Consider the following 20,086-nt stretch of genomic DNA (forward strand, 5'->3'; position numbering starts at 1 on the left):
GGAAATTTTCTCGACTCAGCACTGGGGCACGGTGTATCGTTGTACATCCTACACATACAAAATGTGCCAAAAACAATATCGATAACGAATTCTCTCAACTAATCTAGTTGATCGAGACCGCTATTAGCCCCAAGGCTAAGCGTGCGATATTGTTGTTAGCCTTTTTGAAAACAGAAGTAGAAGAAAGCATAAGCACATTCTTACGATTTGCTCAGTGTACTCGATTTTGTTTGAAAAAATACGCTAAAAGAACATTAAATTACGTTTTAATACTCCTTCTTTGGAATGTTTTGAACTTTTACCAACTTTTCAAATAAACAATTATTAAATAAAAAGTATCGAGAATTTGTCAGTAGAATGATAGTAAATATATAAAAAACATATTGATTTAAAAAAAATTCTTTTAAATCAGCCATACTCCAATAAAAGTTGCTCTTGAAAAACAAACTGTATTTAGAGAAATAAATAAACTTGTACAGTAGGGTCAATTCAGATAGGTTGGAATAAGAATAACTTTTTTTCTGCGTTTTTAGCTTGAAATAGTGAGCAGTACATATTACGATATTTTCTTTCATATATAGTACAGCGTATTTCCTGATTCGTTGACATTCCTGTGATGCATCAAAAATGTGAACCAGAACGGAAATCGCGCGTACTCACAGGTGTTGGCCATTAATAACTGTCGGTCCTTACGGACTTGGCTTGGACGTGTTAAAATTTTCTGCCTCTCTCCCGTTGTATGTTCTTCCAGTAAAGGATAGATTTGTAAACCAACGTACGTACCTATAAGGAAACACATCGTAATCCGTGTTGCAGTAGTGGATCCCTTTGTTGTTGACTCTTTTGGAAGTGTAGCTTTCTTTGCGTTATATATTTGAACTATTACGTAGGTAAGATTTAAACCCGTCAAACACAAAACTATGGTTTTTTAAACACAAACGTACCAGGCTGAAAGAAAAACCGGAGCAATGCTTGTTTCAGTGCAAAACAACGCACCATAATCCTCTTTGCATTCGAATTCGATTACTTTACTTCCGACAACGGGATTAAAAATTCAATCTAAAAGTTCGGTCTCTGTTTTCGGCGTGACTTTTCCATCCGCTAAACTGACTGATTTCAGCTGCCGCCGCTTCACTATAATTGCGGAAGGGTTTCAATCTGCTGAGATGGCAGGTCAGTGTCGTTGCCGGTTCCAATTTTCCACCTTTTGCGGGCGGGCGGCTGATGTCCTGTATGCTGGCTGCTGTTGTTGCATAAATCGAATTCAATTATTTCAAGTGAATTGAAATTTCATGATTGATTTCACTGCCTGAAATGATGGGAGGCCGTAGTTGGTATTGGGTTAAGTTGTTACCTTGGAAGCAGATATTCGTTTCAGTTAAGGGAATATTTTCAAACAACAGGGAGACTGATGTTCTTTTTTCTCTTTGTCATTTCAGGTATGCCATTTATATTTTCGGGATGTTGCTATCAAACGATTATTTCAATAAGGTTAGTTGATTTGTGTTCAATTAGTACAATTATAAAGGAACATAAACATGTTTATCTATTTATGCCAGTTTAGTCAACATAATATTTAGTATTGCAAAAAACTAAAGTGTAGAGGCATTCATGCATCTTCATATTTTCAGTTTATTAAGCATGACATCTTTGTATATAAGCCAGCAAGCCGGGAAAATGGGAAAACAGGGAATTTGAAAATGGAACTGTAAAACTGTTTTTTGATGTAAAAATAAATAATTTGCGGTTACATCGCTAACAAAATTGAACTAACTGATCCAGGGAAGGTTGAAATTTAAAATCGCTCAAAAATATTTTGAAGACTAGAGAAGCCAAGAATGATTCCAATCGGCTCTATTTGTAAACTTAAAATGAACGAAAATTTAACTATGAAAAAAAGATCTAAAAATTAAAATTGTAACAAAGGTGACGGCCTATCGTATTGGTAACATCTCTGTTAATCACAACAGTGGCGGAACCAGATCGACGGAAATTGAGCAAAAATGAAAAAAAAAAAAACAGTAACCTAACCTTGAAATCGCTTTAGAGAATTTTTTAAGGTCAGAAATATTAAAAAAAAAATAAATTTTCAAAGAATAGGCAGGTGCAAAGACTAAAAGCAACGAAAATGATATTAACCTTTTAGTGCCCAGTACCGCCTTTAGACGGTTTTCAGTTACATCTCTAAAAAGCTTCAATCAATACCTAAAAAATGTTTACAAAGATTCATAGTGATTTTTTCCAAGTCCGACTAAAGGAGTGAATTAAATTCAAATTTTATGAAGTAATATTCTAAGGGCTTCAGAATGCTACTTCAAAGTTTCAAAATAGACAAAAATATGATACAAAACTATGAAATCCTTTAAAAACCACCACAAATCAAAAAACCGGTTTTTTAATGACAGAAAGACACACAGTTATTCAGAATTTCTGCTCATAATTGCCGTGACATGTTTGCAGAGACTAGATAAACGATCGAAAATAATATGCTCAAATTTTCTTTAATCTTCAATAAAAATGATTCAAAGGCCGGAATCGGCCTGATGTGATTACATCAGAAAAAGCGAAAATTGGGACTTGCAGCACACATTTTTTAAGGCCAAAAAGCTTGAAAACAAATTCGAACTGTATTATAAAAGTAATAAATAATGTTAAAAATACTACAAGGTATACAGCCCTAGGGGTTGTATGAAATGGTGACGTAGGACTAAATGTATATATTATATGCTGCGATAAACTGTTCATAGGCAACACTACCGTTTATATTTGATGGTCGTTATTGTAAAAATAACGATGCCAGAATACATGAAAATTTTACACTAGAAGTAGTTGCGAAAATTCTCATAACTCTTATCTTCGAGCATCTATAGTTCTGAAAAGAACCGATTCCATAATCTTCAGTTAGAAATTCGTGCTACAGAACGCTGATGATCGCACCTTCGGTAGCATTGAATATTTTGCTTGACCGCGCTAATAAATATTGCTCTCCGCTGTGCCCTCCAGTAGCTGTGCCAGCTAAATATTCTGCAGCGTACGATGGTAACTGTTGCTGCCGTATGCAAAATAAAGGTAACATGTTCCGCAGTGCCTGGAAGATGACTCGTATGCAGTTCTCGATTCTCAATGTCGCGTACCTCTAACAGCTATACTCCACTCGCTATTGTGTGACAAACTAGACTGAAGCTAAATTTTCTACACGCAGTCTTTTGTATCGAGTTCAGCGTAGATTTTTGCCATGAGGGCGTGGCCACGTAGTTTCGAGAAAGACAAACGGAACAAAACACTTTGTTGAGTCAAAATATGTAGGCAGTGGAATTAATTCCGTCCATGTTATTGTTATCCGTGCTCGGGAAGCAAACCAATAGCGAGGAAAATGTATGGGAAAGCTTGACCTTGGAACTTTTCACCTTTTTTCACCATTAAGCAGTAAAGCAACAATGTTAAACATTATATCAAACCATTGTTACACATTTTATCTATCCACCGACATATAAATGACTAAGATGCATTAAAGTCGTTCGCTTGCTGTAGAATGCAATTTGAAGTTTCAAATAAGGCCATTTAAGGTAGCCTGCGGAGTTATACAAAATCGTAACCATTTTTTTTACAATGTACGTATATGGCCTCCAGATTTGTACACATAGGCGCATTTCATGCATCTTATATGGTCAATGGTCATTTTTCACCAAATAAGTTTGTTTGCCAATTTGTTTGCTGGGTAGTCCACTGTGCACTGTGAGATTGTGGCCTTCACGACCGCACGACTATTTCAAAATGTGGACTGGGGATTCTGGATGTCATAACAAATCGAATGGTGTATCTTTTGATGCATTTTCGACCGTAGTCGGGTTTCGTGTCCTCCAAACCCGACCTTAACCCGACGTTTTTAAACTCGAACCCAACCCAAGCCCGAATATTTTTTTTTTCACCAAACTCGAACCCGACCCGTACCCAACACTTTCAAAAATTTTCAACCCCGAACCCGAGTTTGAAATCTCGAAACCCGACCCAAAAAAATAGAACAAAATAAAAAGTCACCGGCATATTTCGTCAACGCTTTAACTGTGAACTAATTGCCACACATATACCAAAATACAAGAAGATGGCGCAAAGCAAAGAAACAATGACTTAGAATCACACCGGACGCTCCGTGTAACCATAGAGAAGGCACCATAAAAGAAATATTCGCTGTGTGGTACTGTTCATTCATTGCGTGCCAACCCGAAGACGCGTATCAAGCACCGCATGCGTGTTAGGTAGGGGAGCATATTTAAACGAAGTAGCATTTATCGGTAGATGAAAGATATCATCGTTTTGTGATGAGTTGCGACAAGGGAGTGGGGAAAGAAAGGATATGAGAAGATCAACGTAGTATTTTTTTAGAATGACAGATTTTTTTGTCAAAAAATGTTAAATTTTTTTGTCGAAACAAGAATGTTATTTTTATATGTAATAGCTTGTATTTTTGTACGTTTTTTTTCAGATTGAGGTAGGGGGGTTTATATAATATTATTATTTACAGGGGGTTTGTTGGAATGTTGTGATCAATTGCTACGAGGCGATATGAAAAATCATGAAAAAAATGCTACGATGTTTCAGTATGCTTTTTAATTATTATCAAATATAAGCTTAATTATCTCAATTTTTTTTCACTCGTGAAAAAGTTTTCACGGTGTATTTTTTTTTTCAAATGGCAAAATTATTCCCTGCAATTTTGTCGAAGACGTTACACTGATCAGTGGAATGCCCTGTATATGGCTCTAGTATTCTTGAATAAGAATCGTGAGTGGGAATCCTCGAGATCGTGTTTGCGATTCCTTTCACGATTCCGTCACCGTGGTAATCGGTATCCTGGGGATTCTGACTCAGGATTCTCTGCGTGTTAGTAAGGGAACACAGTACACCATTTTTTTCGCCTTGGCTCCTATGTATGATTTTTGATTCAAATTGATTCACTACTCCGTGAACAATCGTCTATGAACCATAAACATTTATCTACTCTCCTATTCAAACTGCCAACGAAGGCCCATAAAGTACTACGTGCAGTCATTGTGACACATTAGGCATGTACACCTCAGTTTTTTATTTTGAAACATTGACAGCTTAAAACAAATAACTTTGATGATGAAACCACATTGATGAATTGACTCTCTGCAGAAATGGCTTATGGACACCTTTGCGATTAAAATGAAATGTCAATAATACATTTCAAATGAATCTACTTTATCGAAGACGCGATGATTCGGTCTCAGCTGAAGTGAGATTTTTATGTTTTGAAAGGTTCTGGCCAAAAATAAGACCCCCTCCCCGCAAAAAGGAGAGTATTATGTGAAGACAAATTGTTATTGTATCTTTAAGTATCGCCTACACTCTTGATATTACACCAACACGATTTAAAATAAGTTAATCTAACGTCGAGCTAAACCTACTTAAGAATTGTAGGGGAATAAGGGCAAAATTAATATGTTGCTGACACTTAACGTGGATCAGACACCTACCAATCGATTTCTAAGACTTTTTCAATATAAGACATAATTTAACTACCACTTTTAGATATTAGCGCATTGCCGTTAACTCTTTACATACTCGAAAAACATCCAAAAAACGGGTCTCCTACGAAAGGCAGAAAATCAAATGGCAGAATCACGAAACGCAGAATCACGAAAAGCAGAATTACGAAAGGCAGAATATTTCATAAGGCAGAATAACGAATGGCAGAATAACAAAGAGCACGAATGGCAGAATCAAAAAATGGCCTATTTTCTTTTAAACAACACACACACGCGGCCTTTGGCCGACTCCATTGTCCAAGTGTATGTTGTCCTTACTCGCTACCGCTCGTTCGAACTTAACTGAGGGAAAGAAAACCTGTTTGAATAATCCTAGAAAACCAGTAGATCAGTTGTTTGTATGCGAGAGGCCGCCGCTTCCGACGGCAGGTCGGCGGCCGGCTCGGACCGCGAAAACCACGGCGACTTTGTGCCGCCTCGGTTCCTTGCCCTCGATTATGCGTCTCCGCCGCATGAGTTGTTTTATGTTAATTATAATCAACAAGCCTTTGAGACTAGTGTAAGTTATACTTAACATCAAAAAATTACTATCCGCGATGCCGTGAGAGTCTTTAGAACCTGAGCCAAACCAGTTTGCGCGTTTCAGATCTAATAATTAGGCTTGATTTGCACCTTCCATTAAAACTGGTCATTGCTTGTGACCAGTTATTATGCCTGGTTACCAAGTAATATTAAATAATAAATTTAGAGTAGCAGCTTTGATACCGTGTCCAGGATTCGCACCAATTTTCCATCACGCACTTGGCTATCGTGAGTCAGGTTTTGCTACCAGTGATTCTACCTTTCGTGCCCTTCGAAATTCTGCCTTTTGAAATATTCTGCCTTGTGTGTACGGTCATAGAATTCTGCCTTTCATGATTCTGCCTTTCGTGCTTCTGATTCTGCCTTCTGTAGCGATCCCCAAAAAACATCGAAAATTTCCGATTCCTCAAAAATTCAAAATGGCCCTTTGTAGCCCCTCAAAGTGAATCGGGGCCGAACTCGGGGAAATTTAGTTGTGCATCAAAACAACTTAAAAAAATCATACATAGAAGCCAAGGCAGAAGAAACAGTACATTTTTGTTGCACTGTGTAATCATCAGGGATGTTACGGATGTGATTTTTCAGACATCTGCAGATGCAGATGCGGATATGTGATTACGGATGCAGATGTAGATGCGGATATCAATTTTCATGCAGATGTTCCGCATTTGCGGATGCGCCTGCGGATATCCGTAGCATCCCTTGTGTTTTATTTTGCTTATTTCACATGACCATGTCCCTCTTCAGTGCAAAAGTTATTTAAGCGAGCAGTAAATACACCAAGGAAAATTTTTCTACAAAATTTTATGAAGCGATTTTTTTTTTTCAATATCCGCATGGTATGATGCGGATGCGGATATTCCGCATTTGCGGATGCGGATGAGGATATCCGTGACATCCCTAGTAATCATCAATACCATTTCTACATAAACTCTTCTCAAAATATAGTCGTAATTCAAAAAAACAAATAGCACAAAATACATCTTGACACCATTGAGACAATTGTGCTAAGATTCAGTCAAATAAAAATGATAACTAGAAAATGATATTGAAATTAGGACATTTCCATGGAATTTATCTGCTGTGTGTGCTTTACCAAGTTTGTTATTGCCTATATCAGCGTAGTTTTCTTTCACGACATCAGTTTTAATAACGTTATCACAGCAGATCAACAATCTGCGAAGCTTTACCTTTGAGACATCAAAATATTCTAGGCTCATGAAAGTAAGCATAAGTGGAACTGCTGGGGCGGGAAGGTTCTGTAAGTTTTTTTATCCCGTCAGCCGGGGTGAGATTGTGCCAATGGGGGTGACATTGAGCTGTCCAACCCGCGACTTGTCAACCATCTCTTCCGGGTCAGAAGCCTAGTCTTTTTTGGTTAGGTGTTCGAGGAAACTTATTCAAGAAAGATTTGTCTTGTGTTCATTAAGCAGACAGTATATGGAGTAGAGAGAACGAAAATTAAGCGAACTGGAAATATGATACAGATTTGGAAAAATATACCGCATCCCGACGGGACTTGAACCCGCAATCTCCCTGTCTCTGGCATGGTGTTTTGACCAATTAAACTACGGGGGACGGTGGTACTGTTCCACAATCTATATTGTATCACATTCCGCTGTCGACTTTTTCTATTGCTCATCCCTAACTACACACACTGCTGTGCAAGCGTTATTTATAGACTGAAAGGAATGTCTCATCACACACAGAAGAGTCAGCTGATGCTGATAACTCTTATAGACCTGTGTGATCGAGACCAAAGTCAGTCTGCGTCGTGCTTGCAAGTGCGACACAACTACGGAAGGTGCTCCGTACGGGCTAAATTTTTTTCGAACTGAATTTCTATTTTTAACAACGACTTTTTCCCGTTAACACGCAAGTTCATTAAGCAGACAGTATATAAAGTAGAGAGAAAGAAAATTAAGCGAACTGGAAATATGATAGAGATTTGGAAATATATTCCGCATCCCGACGAGTTCGAAAAAAATTTAGCCCGTACGGAGCACCTTCCGTAGTTGTGTCGCACTTGCAAGCACGACGCAGACTGACTTTGGTCTCGATCTTACAGGTCTATAAGAGTTATCAGCATCAGCTGACTCTTCTGTGTGTGATGAGACATTCCTTTCAGTCTATAAATAACGCTTGCACAGCAGTGTGTGTAGTTAGGGATGAGCAATAGAATAAGTCGACAGCGGAATGTGATACAATATAGATTGTGGAACAGTACCACCGTCCCTCGTAGTTTAATTGGTCAAAACACCATGCCAGAGGCAGGGAAATTGCGGGTTCTTGTCCCGTCGGGATGCGGTATATTTTTCCAAATATGTATCATATTTCCAGTTCGCTTATTTTCGTTCTCTCTACTTCATATACTGTCTGCTTAATGAACTTGCGTGTTAACGGGAAAAAGCCGTTGTTAAAAATAGAAATTCAGTTCGAAAAAAATCTGTCTTGTGATCGCCATGGGATGGCTGACAAACAATGGGTTTGTGTGGCACCTCCACCCCCACTGGCACAATCTCACATCGGCTAATGGTACTGATAAAGAGCAAATTTACGAGAATGCGGAAAATGAACCAGGACAAAAGGTGTGATTCCGATTTAGAAAAAAATTTCCTCATCCAGACGGAACTCGACCCCGAAATCTGTAATGTCTCTGACATGTTCTTTATGCCAATCAAACTGCTGGGAAGGTAATTTCCCCTATGAATAAAATCGATTATCCGCTACTATTGCCTTGTAGAAGTTCTTTTTGTATCTGAGAGATTGTGTGTCTCACACTTTGTATAGCGATTTATTATATCTGCGGGTAGGTCATCGAAACGTTCAGTTGGTTGCAAAACTCACGGATGACTCCAGAGAGTATAATTGTACCTATCAATTAAAATTACAGTTGGTTATCGAACTACCTCGGTAGCGAATTCTGTCTGCATTTGCATATACACACCACAAAAATGTTAAACGCTCGTTCCGTAAGTTGTGACGAGTCGAACGAGTAACTTTTCCATCATTTTGTAGTATTAACCTGAAGCTTCAAAATGGCGGTGACCGAGCGTCTCTCTCTTTCTTCAATTCGCAGTATCAAATAGGGTTAATTATTGTTAAAATTACTTATTTCTTTTGAAACAAAAGGAATCTCAGCATAGTGTCTTCACATTTTTTAAGAAGATGATAGGGCCTTGAATTCTTTAATTTTATACTTAGAAAAAAATCAAACAAAAAAGTTAGAAGCATAAAACTTAATTTACATCTTTAATAAAACTTCTTTAAATCGATATTACATAGAGAAAAAGTTTCGTTAGCAAAGTTGTATGTAATAGAATAATCTACAACTTTGCTGAAGACTGCTTTCAGTTTTATGCTGGAACAAAAAAGTTACATTTGTTTTCATAGTAAGCTATGGCTGTTGTTGAACAGCAAGTGAAACATTTAGACGCTACAAAATAGAGATGGTCGGGTTTGATGTTTTTCGAACCCGTACTCGACCCAGTAGCATGATATTAGCCATCATTATCTCATAATTATGCTTATTTGATATAGTCTGGTTTCGGATTTTCAAACCCACACCTAACTTGAACACGACCTGAACCCCCTCCCCGCAAAAAGGAGAGTATTATGTGAAGACAAATTGTTATTGTATCTTTGATTGTCGCTTACACTTTTAATATTACGTTAAACAGATTTCAAAAAAGGTAGTTTAACGTCGAGATAAACCTATTTTAGTATTGTAGGGGAATTGGTGCAAAATTGACATGTTGCTGACATTTTACGTAGATCAGACAGATCAATTTCTGAGACTTTTAAACTTAATATAAGATATAATTTCACTACCACTTTTAGATATTAGCGCATTACCATTAATGCTCAGACATACTCAATGTTATTTTGCTTTGTGAAATATACCAAAACCATGCCAAAACCGGTTTTGTAGAGTCACCGTTTTGAGCTCAGTTTTTATCCGATTTAAAATCTGTTTTTTTTTTTAATATGGGTAAGAAGATGCTAATACAAACTCTTAGAATTTTGGTCTTAAAACAAAATGGCCTCGAAAGAACATCGAAAAAATTTCCGATTTCTAAAAAAATCAAAATGGCGCATTAAGTTGGAATATGTTCAAACTCAAGGGAATTTATTTGCGCATCAAACTTTATAAAAAAAATCAATCAGAAAAAATCATCAGAAGCCAAGGCAAAAAAATTTTGCACTGTGTGATGAGCCATAAATAAATATGATGCACATGAATGTTGAACCTAAATCAGTTTATTCATAAGTCCCTTTTTATTGTTCAGTTAAGTAAACAGCAAGTTAAACACCAGTCTATCTGTCTGTAGCAAATAGTTTTACTTCTTTCACCCAAATGGAGTGAACCTCCACCAGATTTTACTGTGCATTAGCATCCAAAATGGATAAGCTACTGCTACTGTACATTTCTACTTTTTTATGCCGAAATCAAAAAACATTCGAATAATCTGAGCATAAATTTTTATCACCGTTTGCAACGGTGGGGATATGCCTGCCGAAAAGACGAAAAGTTAGCGACCAGCACGCAGCAACAACAGCTAACGAAATCCGAATGCTCTCGAAGATTATGTCTTGTATTTCTCGCTTTTCGTTCTGTTATCCGTATTCTTGTAGAGACTGCATGAGAATCTTCTTGTCAGACAGTGATTCGTGCCCGGTTTCACACGAATCGGCTCCAATCGACTGGAAATTGGCTCAGCCGAAGGACGTGATTCGTTACGCTTCTTGTAGGCTTATACTAGTTGACAGTTACCAATGTATTACGAGCATTTTTTGTGTAGGGATGAAGCAACAACTAAATAATGTGTATAAATGAAAGCAGAATTTGTAAGCGATATTCCATAAAAAAAAAGTCTTCCCACCAATAGCAAACTAACAGATTGGTGACAGAAGCTCCTAAATGTGTTTTGTTTGCCATTATATTTGCAGAGAAATCATCACCAGCGGAATCTTAAAACCACCATACTTACAAGCTTTATCAAAAGGATGGCTTTCACTGGATCTCTGCGGAAGACGCTGTTCGGACTACTCCTGGTGATGGTCTTTCTCGTGATGTTTCTTTACTGGAATGAAAATCAAAGCCCACTAAAACCTGCTGCTCAGACGTTGCTGTTTGCGGGAATTTTTAACCGCGATGCTAGTGCAGGGGGAGGTGGCGGAGGTATACTAAATGGAGCCCCGCCGCGGCCGAAAATAAAGTAAGTTTTGCTAGAAAATATCCTAGCCTAATGTAATCATTCACCTCGTTACTTAATCTCATTTTAGTCCTGCGGAAAAAATGTGGACCTACAAATGTGTCAACAATCGCTGCATTCGGCAACACTACGTAGACAAAACGGAAGTTGCTGGAGGTAAGCGGGTACCCTTTCTCACCTGCACCATGACCTGCGGTCCAATAAATATCTGGCCACAGCCAACGGGGAAAGCTACCATCGGAAGCAAGGTTTCTCGCTTCCGTGTGGCCGATATCAATGTATATATTAGAACCAGCTTCAAACCTGTGGAGAACTTGCTAAAGAAAGCCTTCGACGTTTTTCGGGAAGAACTACGAGCCGTACTACTGGCTCACGGGGTGACTAAAAGTGAGTCGGAAAGTTATTCCCTGGCAGACGGTAGTGAGGTGACCAGAGGAAGAACGTCCGATGGAACAGAATCGGATGATCCAGGAACGATCCGCTTTTACAAAGCGGTGGATGAGAACCGTTACGACCTTGATAAGTTCGATGTTCGGATTACGGTGCAAAAATCACCGGATACCCATTTGACGCTACACACAGACGAAAGTTACAATTTATCTGTAACACGTGGGTTAATTCTATTTCAAAAACAAATCGAATCAAAGAATTTATAATTCTACTCTTTCTCGCAGATACGGCACGTACCTTAACGGCGAAGATTTTTACCAACAGTTTTTTTGGTGCAAAGCACGCTCTTACCACCCTGCAGCAACTGGTATGGTTCGATGATGAGGAGCGCCTCTTGAAAATACTCAACAAAGCCTTAATTGAAGATGTGCCAAGATTCAAGTAAGCGAAACATTACGATACTCTGTCACACAAACACGCGCGTGTTAAAAAAAAAACTAACTGTTGCTAATTCTATCTTCAATTTTTTTTCCGTAGCTTCCGTGGCCTTATGCTGGACACATCGAGACACTATTTTTCCGTGGAGTCGATAAAACGAACACTAGTAGGAATGTCCCACTCAAAGCTCAACCGGTTCCACTGGCACATTACGGATTCGCAAAGTTTCCCTCTTGTGTCAAAACACTATCCTCAGTTGGCGCATTACGGAGCCTATTCGGACTATGAGGTTTATACCAGCGAGGACGTGCGGGAAATCGTTGAATTTGCTAGGGTGCGCGGCATTCAGATCATTCCGGAAATTGACGCACCAGCTCATGCTGGCAATGGGTGGGACTGGGGACCGAAGCATAATCTGGGTGAGCTCAGTTTATGCATCAACCAGCAGCCGTGGAGTTATTACTGCGGGGAACCACCCTGCGGACAGCTGAATCCAAAAAACAACAACACTTATATGATATTACAAAAACTCTACGAAGAGTTACTGGATCTTACGGGGCCGCTAGATTATTTCCATTTGGGAGGAGATGAGGTGAACCTGGAATGCTGGCAGCAGCACTTCAACGAGTCGGATATGCGAACATTGTGGTGTGATTTCATGCAGCAGGCCTACCATAGGCTACAGGTAGCAAATCAAGGCATCGCACCAAAACTGGCTGCCGTTTGGTCCAGTGGGTTGACAAATTACCCGTGTCTTTCGAAAAACGCGTTTGCAGTACAAATATGGGGTGGTAGCAAGTGGCAGGAAAACTACCAACTAATTAATGCAGGATTTCAACTAGTGATATCGCACGTTGATGCTTGGTATCTAGATTGCGGGTTTGGCAGTTGGCGATCGACGGGTAAGTAAAAGCAGTGGAAAATACTTCCAATCAATGAACATTATTCTTATATTATTCTTTTCATTCAGCTGACGGAGCCTGCTCTCCGTACCGCAACTGGCAAACGGTGTACAAACATCGACCGTGGGACGAGATGAAACTTACGTCACTGCAGATGCGACAAATTCTCGGGGGTGAGGCGTGTCTGTGGACTGAACAGGTTGACGAATCCACACTGGACGCACGACTGTGGCCACGAGCGTCCGCCCTAGCCGAACGACTGTGGACCGATCCAGTCGAGGAAATCTACAGTGAATCGGTACCGAAGGAAACCTTCAATCGAATGTCCGTCTTCCGAAATCATCTACTCGAGTTGGGCATCCTGGCGGAACCCATCTTTCCGAAATACTGTGCGCAAAATCAAGACGAGTGTGTATGATATTTCGCGAATCCTTTCTACTAGAGAAACTCTATGGCAAATGTGCGATGTTTGTTGCTAGGTTTTTGTAAGAGTTGTATATATTTGTAAAACCGCTTAGGATAGGCAACAATTGATTATGGTTTCAGCAAATGGCGCGCACCTATTATAGTTTAGCAATAGCGTAAAAAGTGCAAGCAAAAGTGAGAAACTGGTGTCTACCAACACTACACAGATGGTTGTAAACTAAGCAGGACGAGACAAAATGTACGTTCACGCGATATTTCAAAAGTGGTATATTTTAATATTGTATTTTAGGACCTTAACTGAGTGTCACGGATAAAGCTGCCTTTTCGCGTGATCTGTTGTAATAGTAGCAGTGATAATTCAGCTAGGAATACGGTGAGGCCCAAGCGCCACATATTATAGTAAATTTCAAAAGCAGAAAACTTTGGGCTACCGGCCGGAATGCCACAAAACACCCTAGGTACTTACTGTTGTACGCTGTAAGTTTTAGTTATGCCGCTGCAATTTTCAGTGAAATCAGTCAGATCAACTTGGCAGTATTTTTGTTCTAGTTAATTATCAATTACATATGTGCAAACTTAAATCTCAATAAATTGTTAGGTATTATAGTTAGAACCGTTACACTAAATATAAATAGTAACCAGCGTGAAAAGTTACGTTCAAATGCCTTTGAAGCAATGTATTTTGCTTTTACACAGTTTAGCAGAGTGAACCACGAAAATCGTTAGAATCCATCGAACCATTACCTATATCAATTATCCTATATAGCGAGCACCACATACAAACAAACCTTAGATTTTTTCTTATAATGACAAAAGCTGCTATGCTCTACAACGTTGTGTGAATTCTGGTTGAGTTGATATTGTAGACAAAATTTATTGCCAAAGCATCGGGTCTGATCTGGCTCTTGTGCTCTCTTTTTGTTAGGAAGTTGAAAATAAATTAAACACTTTGGACAAGATTGCTGTGTTTGGTTCTATTAAAAGACAATCGGTAAGTAAGTAACTGATGCGACAGTCCATATGAAAATTACCAACTACAATTATATTTAAAGCATCGTGTGTTAGAATCTCGACTGGGAAATAGTTATCTTCCATAGGATTGGGTGGAAATGAATCTTTAAAATTCGAAAAAAAAAATGTTTCCTTATGTGACATTGCCCAATAGTATTCCAGGCGGAAACATACGCAATGATTGAATGCGCGAATACGTGTCTGGAAAGAATCGACGCACAAATATCTATGGAGTATCTTTACAAGTGCTTCATATATGACTTGTTCGAATTCTGCCTCCTTGACAAAATGAGCATTCAAAGAGCAAAAGAACAAAACCAAGCATCAGTGCGTCTTGAACTGTCCTACAGATCAGACGTTTTTTCGGTTGCTTGTGGACTGGTCTTTGACTGCCTATAGCTTCAAAGTTTGTGTTTTGTCAGTGTGTCTTTTAAAGATTGCCTGAAAGTTATTTCCCATCAGTCTTTCTCAAGACTACCTACTTTTGAATTTAACATTTACATTAACTTTTTTCGTATCACCTGAAATGGCTGGACGAAAAAAGAAACCTCGCATCGCTGCGGGGAGGAAAAGAGAGGCATCTCTTTCTGACACATCGAGTGTCTGTAGTGACAATCCTTTTGATATTTTGCCTGAGCAAGAAGCTGGTGAAATGGAAGTTATTAATAACGAAACTATACAAAATATAAAATCTTTAAAAAAGGAGAAAGTTCCACCTATTGTGGTAACTATTTCTTCTGAATTTAATATATTCAAAAAGGAACTTTCAACGTTTGTTTCTGACGTTAAAGTTACCTATCAAATTGGCCGTAGAGGTGAATGCCGCTTATTAGCCGACTCAGTAAAGGGTCGTGATCGTCTTGTTCAGTATTTAACTGACAAGATGTACAAATTTTTTACATATGACACCAAGAACGCCAAGCCGTTCAAGGTTGTCTTGAAAGGTCTCACCAACGATCAAACCGTTGATGAGATCAAACTTACTTTAACAGAATTACTTGGCATAGCCGCTACCCAAGTAATTCTAATGAAACAAAAATCACGAGGCGAAAACAGTCAGAGAACTGGAATTTCCCTTGTTAATTATTTAATTCATTTTAACCGCAATGAGGTTAACAACTTAAAATTTTTTGAAAAAGCACATGCTTTGTATAATGTGCGTGTAAAGTGGGAAATTTATAGGAAGTATGGCGGAGGTGAAAAGCATATCACCCAATGCCGTACTTGCCAACGTTATGGCCATGGTTCCAAATTCTGTAACATGGACCAAAAATGTCTTAATTGTGGAGACTCTTCTCACAAAAAGGACACATGTCCTGTGAAAGAGAGTAAAAATTTTCGCTGTGCGAATTGTAACGGCAACCATATGTCAAATTTTTATCAATGCCCAGTCCGTTTAGCAATTGTTAAGGCAAGGCAAGGTAAACAAAATTCAATTTCTCAATTAAAACCAACTTCAAAGCAAAATTCTCCAAGCGTACCAGTGACGCATAGTTTACCTACTCCTTTGCATACCCGTTTAACTTATGCACAGGTTACAGGTAGTTCGAACATTATACCGCCTAGTGTTGGTAGTTCGAAAATGACCGTTAATATGGGTAAGCAAAACAGGCTAGAAAATAATTGTACACCTATCACTCCAGCTAATATTGCTGCCGAAAATATTTTTTCTAATGTCAACTGCCTGGGGCCTATTACGGCAGGTAAACTTTCTTTTTTGCAACAGGCAATGTTCGATCTTATGAACGCCATGTTGCAGGCAAAATCAATGTTTGAAGCCATTCAAATAGGCACAAATTTTACTATTAAAATTGTTTCTAATTTAAAATTTAGCAATGATTTTAAATAAAACAATTAAAATATTAAATTGGAATGCTCGCTCATTGAAGGCCAATGAGAATGAGCTTTTTAACTTTTTAACAGTAAATAATGTGCATATTGCAATTATTACTGAAACATTTTTGAAACCTAACATAAAATTAAAATATGATCCCAATTACGTGGTTCATAGATATGATAGGATTCAGGGTTCCGGCGGTGGAGTTGCAATTGTTATTCATCGCCGAATCAAACATCGTGCTCTTCCCCATCTTGAGACGAAAGTTATTGAAACTTTGGGAATTGAAGTTCAAACTGAACTTGGCATTTTATTTATTGCCGCAGCATATTTACCATTTCAATGCACACGCGAGCTCAAAAATTATTTTAAAGGTGATTTACAAAAACTCACCAGAAATCGTTCGAAATTTTTCATAATCGGCGATTTTAACGCTAAACATCGTTCATGGAATAATTCTCAAAGTAATTCCAATGGCAAAATTTTATTCAACGATTGTTCTTCAGGATACTATTCTATTTTGTCTCCGAATAGTCCTACATGCTTTTCTTCTGTAAGAAACCCTTCAACAATTGATTTGGTGCTTACAGATCAAAGTCATGTATGTAGTGATTTGATCACACATGCTGACTTTGATTCTGATCATCTTCCAATAACTTTTTCTTTATCACATGAATCAGTTTTAAACCCTATGAGCTCTGTTTTTAATTATAACAAGGCTAATTGGGAAAGATACAAAACTCATATTGAGAGAAATTTCAATAATGAGCTTGATTTGCAAAACGAAGTGAATATTGATTCCGCTTTGGAAGCATTAAAATGTGCAATTGTTGATGCCAGGAATTATTCTGTTCCAAAGGCTCAAATGAAATTTGATTCACCAATAATTGACGAAAATCTCCAACTTCTAATTCGTTTGAAAAATGTCCGCAGACGTCAATATCAACGTTCTCGTGACCCTGTTTTTAAAACTATTTATAAAGATTTACAGAAAGAGATTAAACATAGATTTACTCTTCTGAGAAATCAAAATTTTGAGACTAAAGTTGAAAAATTGAAACCATATTCAAAACCATGTTGGAAGCTGTCGAAGATTCTTAAGAAACCTTCAAAGCCTATTCCAGTTTTAAAAGATGGTGAACGTTTTCTTGTATCCAATGAACAAAAGGCTCAAAGACTTGCTCAGCAGTTTGAGAGTGTTCATAACTCAAATTTGAATTTTGTGAGTCCAATTGAAAATGAAGTCACACGTCAATTTGATTTAATTTCTTCCCAGAATTTTTTACCTGCAGAAATAATTGAAACTAACTTGAATGAGATTAAATCAATTATTAAAAATTTCAAAAATATGAAAGCACCTGGGGACGATGGAATCTTTAATATACTAATCAAACATCTCCCTGAGAGCACAATGGAATTTTTAGTAAAAATTTTCAATTGCTGCTTCAAAATTGCATATTTTCCCAAATTATGGAAAAATGCAAAAATTACTCCCATTTTAAAACCGGATAAGAACCCAGCTGAAGTTTCAAGTTATCGACCAATCAGTTTGCTTTCTTCAATAAGTAAACTGTTTGAGAGAATTATTCTTAACAGAATGATGTCACACATCAACGAAAATTCAATTTTTGCAAATGAACAGTTTGGATTTCGCCATGGGCATTCCACAACTCATCAATTGCTCAGAGTTACTAATATGATACGAGCTAACAAATCTGAAGGTTATTCCACTGGAGCTGCTCTTTTAGACATAGAAAAAGCATTCGACAGTGTTTGGCATAAAGGTTTGATTGCGAAATTGCAAACTTTTAATTTTCCAATTTTCCTAATCAAAATTTTAAAAAATTATCTTACTGATCGAACTCTGCAGGTTGTCTATCAGAATTCAAAATCTGATAGATTTCCTGTCAGAGCAGGTGTACCTCAAGGTTCAGTCTTGGGTCCAGTCCTGTACAACATATTCACTTCAGATCTTCCTGATTTGCCTCCAGGATGCACAAAGTCATTGTTCTGCGATGACACAAGCATTTCCGTAAAAGGAAAAAGTCTTCGTGTCATATGCAGTCGATTGCAGAAAAGTTTAGATATTTTTTCTTCCTACTTGCAAAAGTGGAAAATCTCTCCCAATGCTTCTAAAACTCAAATGATAATTTTTCCGCATAAGCCTAGGGCTTCTTTCCTCAAGCCAAACAATAATCACGTTGTTAAGATGAATGGGGTTATTTTAAGTTGGTCCGACAAGGTTAAGTACTTGGGACTAATTTATGATAAAAAACTTATTTTCAAAGAGCACATTGAGAGTATACAAGCCAAGTGCATCAAATATACGAGATGTTTATATCCTCTCATTAACAGGAATTCTAAACTTTGTTTAAAGAACAAACTTTTGATTTACAAACAAATTTTTAGACCAGCAATGCTTTATGCTGTACCGATCTGGTCAAGTTGCTGTTCAACAAGGAAGAAAACGCTTCAAAGGATTCAGAATAAAATTCTGAAAATGATTTTGAAGCGTCCTCCTTGGTTTGGTACACTCGAATTACATAGACTTACTGGTGTTGAACCATTAGAAGCTATGTCAAATAAAATTATTAACAATTTTCGACAAAAATCGTTGCAATCCTCAATTGCTACGATAAGCTCTCTTTATAGCCAATAAGTTAGCAATTAAGTTAGTTGTAAGTTTACTTCCCCTTTTCTGACAAGTAGGTTTAAATCCCTACGAATGATAAGTCCTAATTGCGAAAGCAAACAAATCCTAACAATTAAAGTTACAAATTTCTAACAGTGTTGAGAAGTCACCATTTGTGATTGGACACACATACTCATTATTTACTAATATTTATCATAAATACTTAAGCTACTAACAAATCCCCCCTTAAAAAAAAAAAAAAAAAAAAAAAAAAAAACAAAACCAAGCATGCCAAACATCGCTAGGAGTTTCCTAAAAGATGGTGATGTTTTTTACTAGAACGCTACGAAATAGTACTGTGACATTGAGAGAATCCTTAACCTCATTAGTAATGATGATGATCATGTAACAATGCTTGGAAATTTAAAGTAACTCGATCTCGTATAGAATACTAATGTTTAGAGATGAAGGTATAAAAAACAATCAAATTATAAGTAAGTGTAGGCCTTACTAAACTAAGCAATTTTGCATACATAATTTTTCAATTTTTCAAATCCTTCGACCCCCTGACAGTTTTTTTCTAGCTCGGGATCAGAGGTTTAAAATTTAAGAATCATTTCCTATATTTCACTGCTGGGTCAGAATTCGTGAAACGGATCACTAAAAATCGCGATGTCTAATTTTTTCAAATAAGTATTAAAAACTTCAAGAGCTTCACTCGGGAAGTTGATTTTCCAATTTTTAGGGGTATAGAGCCGTTGGAGTCCCGTCAAGATATTTGTCGAACGCGCATGAGAATCTATGATGCCCCAGAACGAGTACTGCGTCCACGACAACTTATTCTGCCAGAACCGAAGAACACCGTATACGGTGATAACGATCCAATCAACACTATACGAAAACGTCTTCAAGAAGGCTATCACGTTTTTGATATAATGTTTCTTGTTTCAGTTTTAAACAACGATTGCGAACTGTATTTTTAACTTTGGTCTAGTTTTTAAATTATATCATTAAAACCACGATGTCAGATGAAATTTAAAATAGAAAAAATACATAAGCAGAGAAATCCATCGACGCATTATGGAAATCGCGCATACTTTGGTCTCCGGAAGACGCTCTGATCGAGTAAAATTCGCCCTCGC

General features: G+C 37.7%; 1 protein-coding gene across 3 annotated transcripts in view; it reads left to right on the forward strand.

The window, feature by feature from the left end:
* Positions 1-14,423, forward strand: part of LOC129723139 (probable beta-hexosaminidase fdl) — an 80,212-nt gene extending 65,789 nt beyond the window's left edge. For 2 of the 3 annotated variants that reach the window (XM_055677142.1, XM_055677143.1), the window contains 6 exons: positions 1,440-1,491; positions 11,043-11,311; positions 11,379-11,917; positions 11,983-12,139; positions 12,236-13,038; positions 13,107-14,423. In XM_055677142.1, the coding sequence (XP_055533117.1) occupies positions 1,462-1,491; positions 11,043-11,311; positions 11,379-11,917; positions 11,983-12,139; positions 12,236-13,038; positions 13,107-13,456 (2,148 nt within the window). In that variant the 5' untranslated portion in view covers positions 1,440-1,461 and the 3' untranslated portion in view covers positions 13,457-14,423. The remainder of the gene's footprint in view (positions 1-1,439; positions 1,492-11,042; positions 11,312-11,378; positions 11,918-11,982; positions 12,140-12,235; positions 13,039-13,106) is intronic. The other variant, XM_055677144.1, reaches the window with a different exon arrangement.
* Positions 14,424-20,086: the final 5,663 nt, after the last annotated feature.

The sequence above is a fragment of the Wyeomyia smithii genome, chromosome 2 (assembly GCF_029784165.1).
Source record: "Wyeomyia smithii strain HCP4-BCI-WySm-NY-G18 chromosome 2, ASM2978416v1, whole genome shotgun sequence".
Classification (NCBI taxonomy): Eukaryota; Metazoa; Arthropoda; class Insecta; order Diptera; family Culicidae; genus Wyeomyia; species Wyeomyia smithii.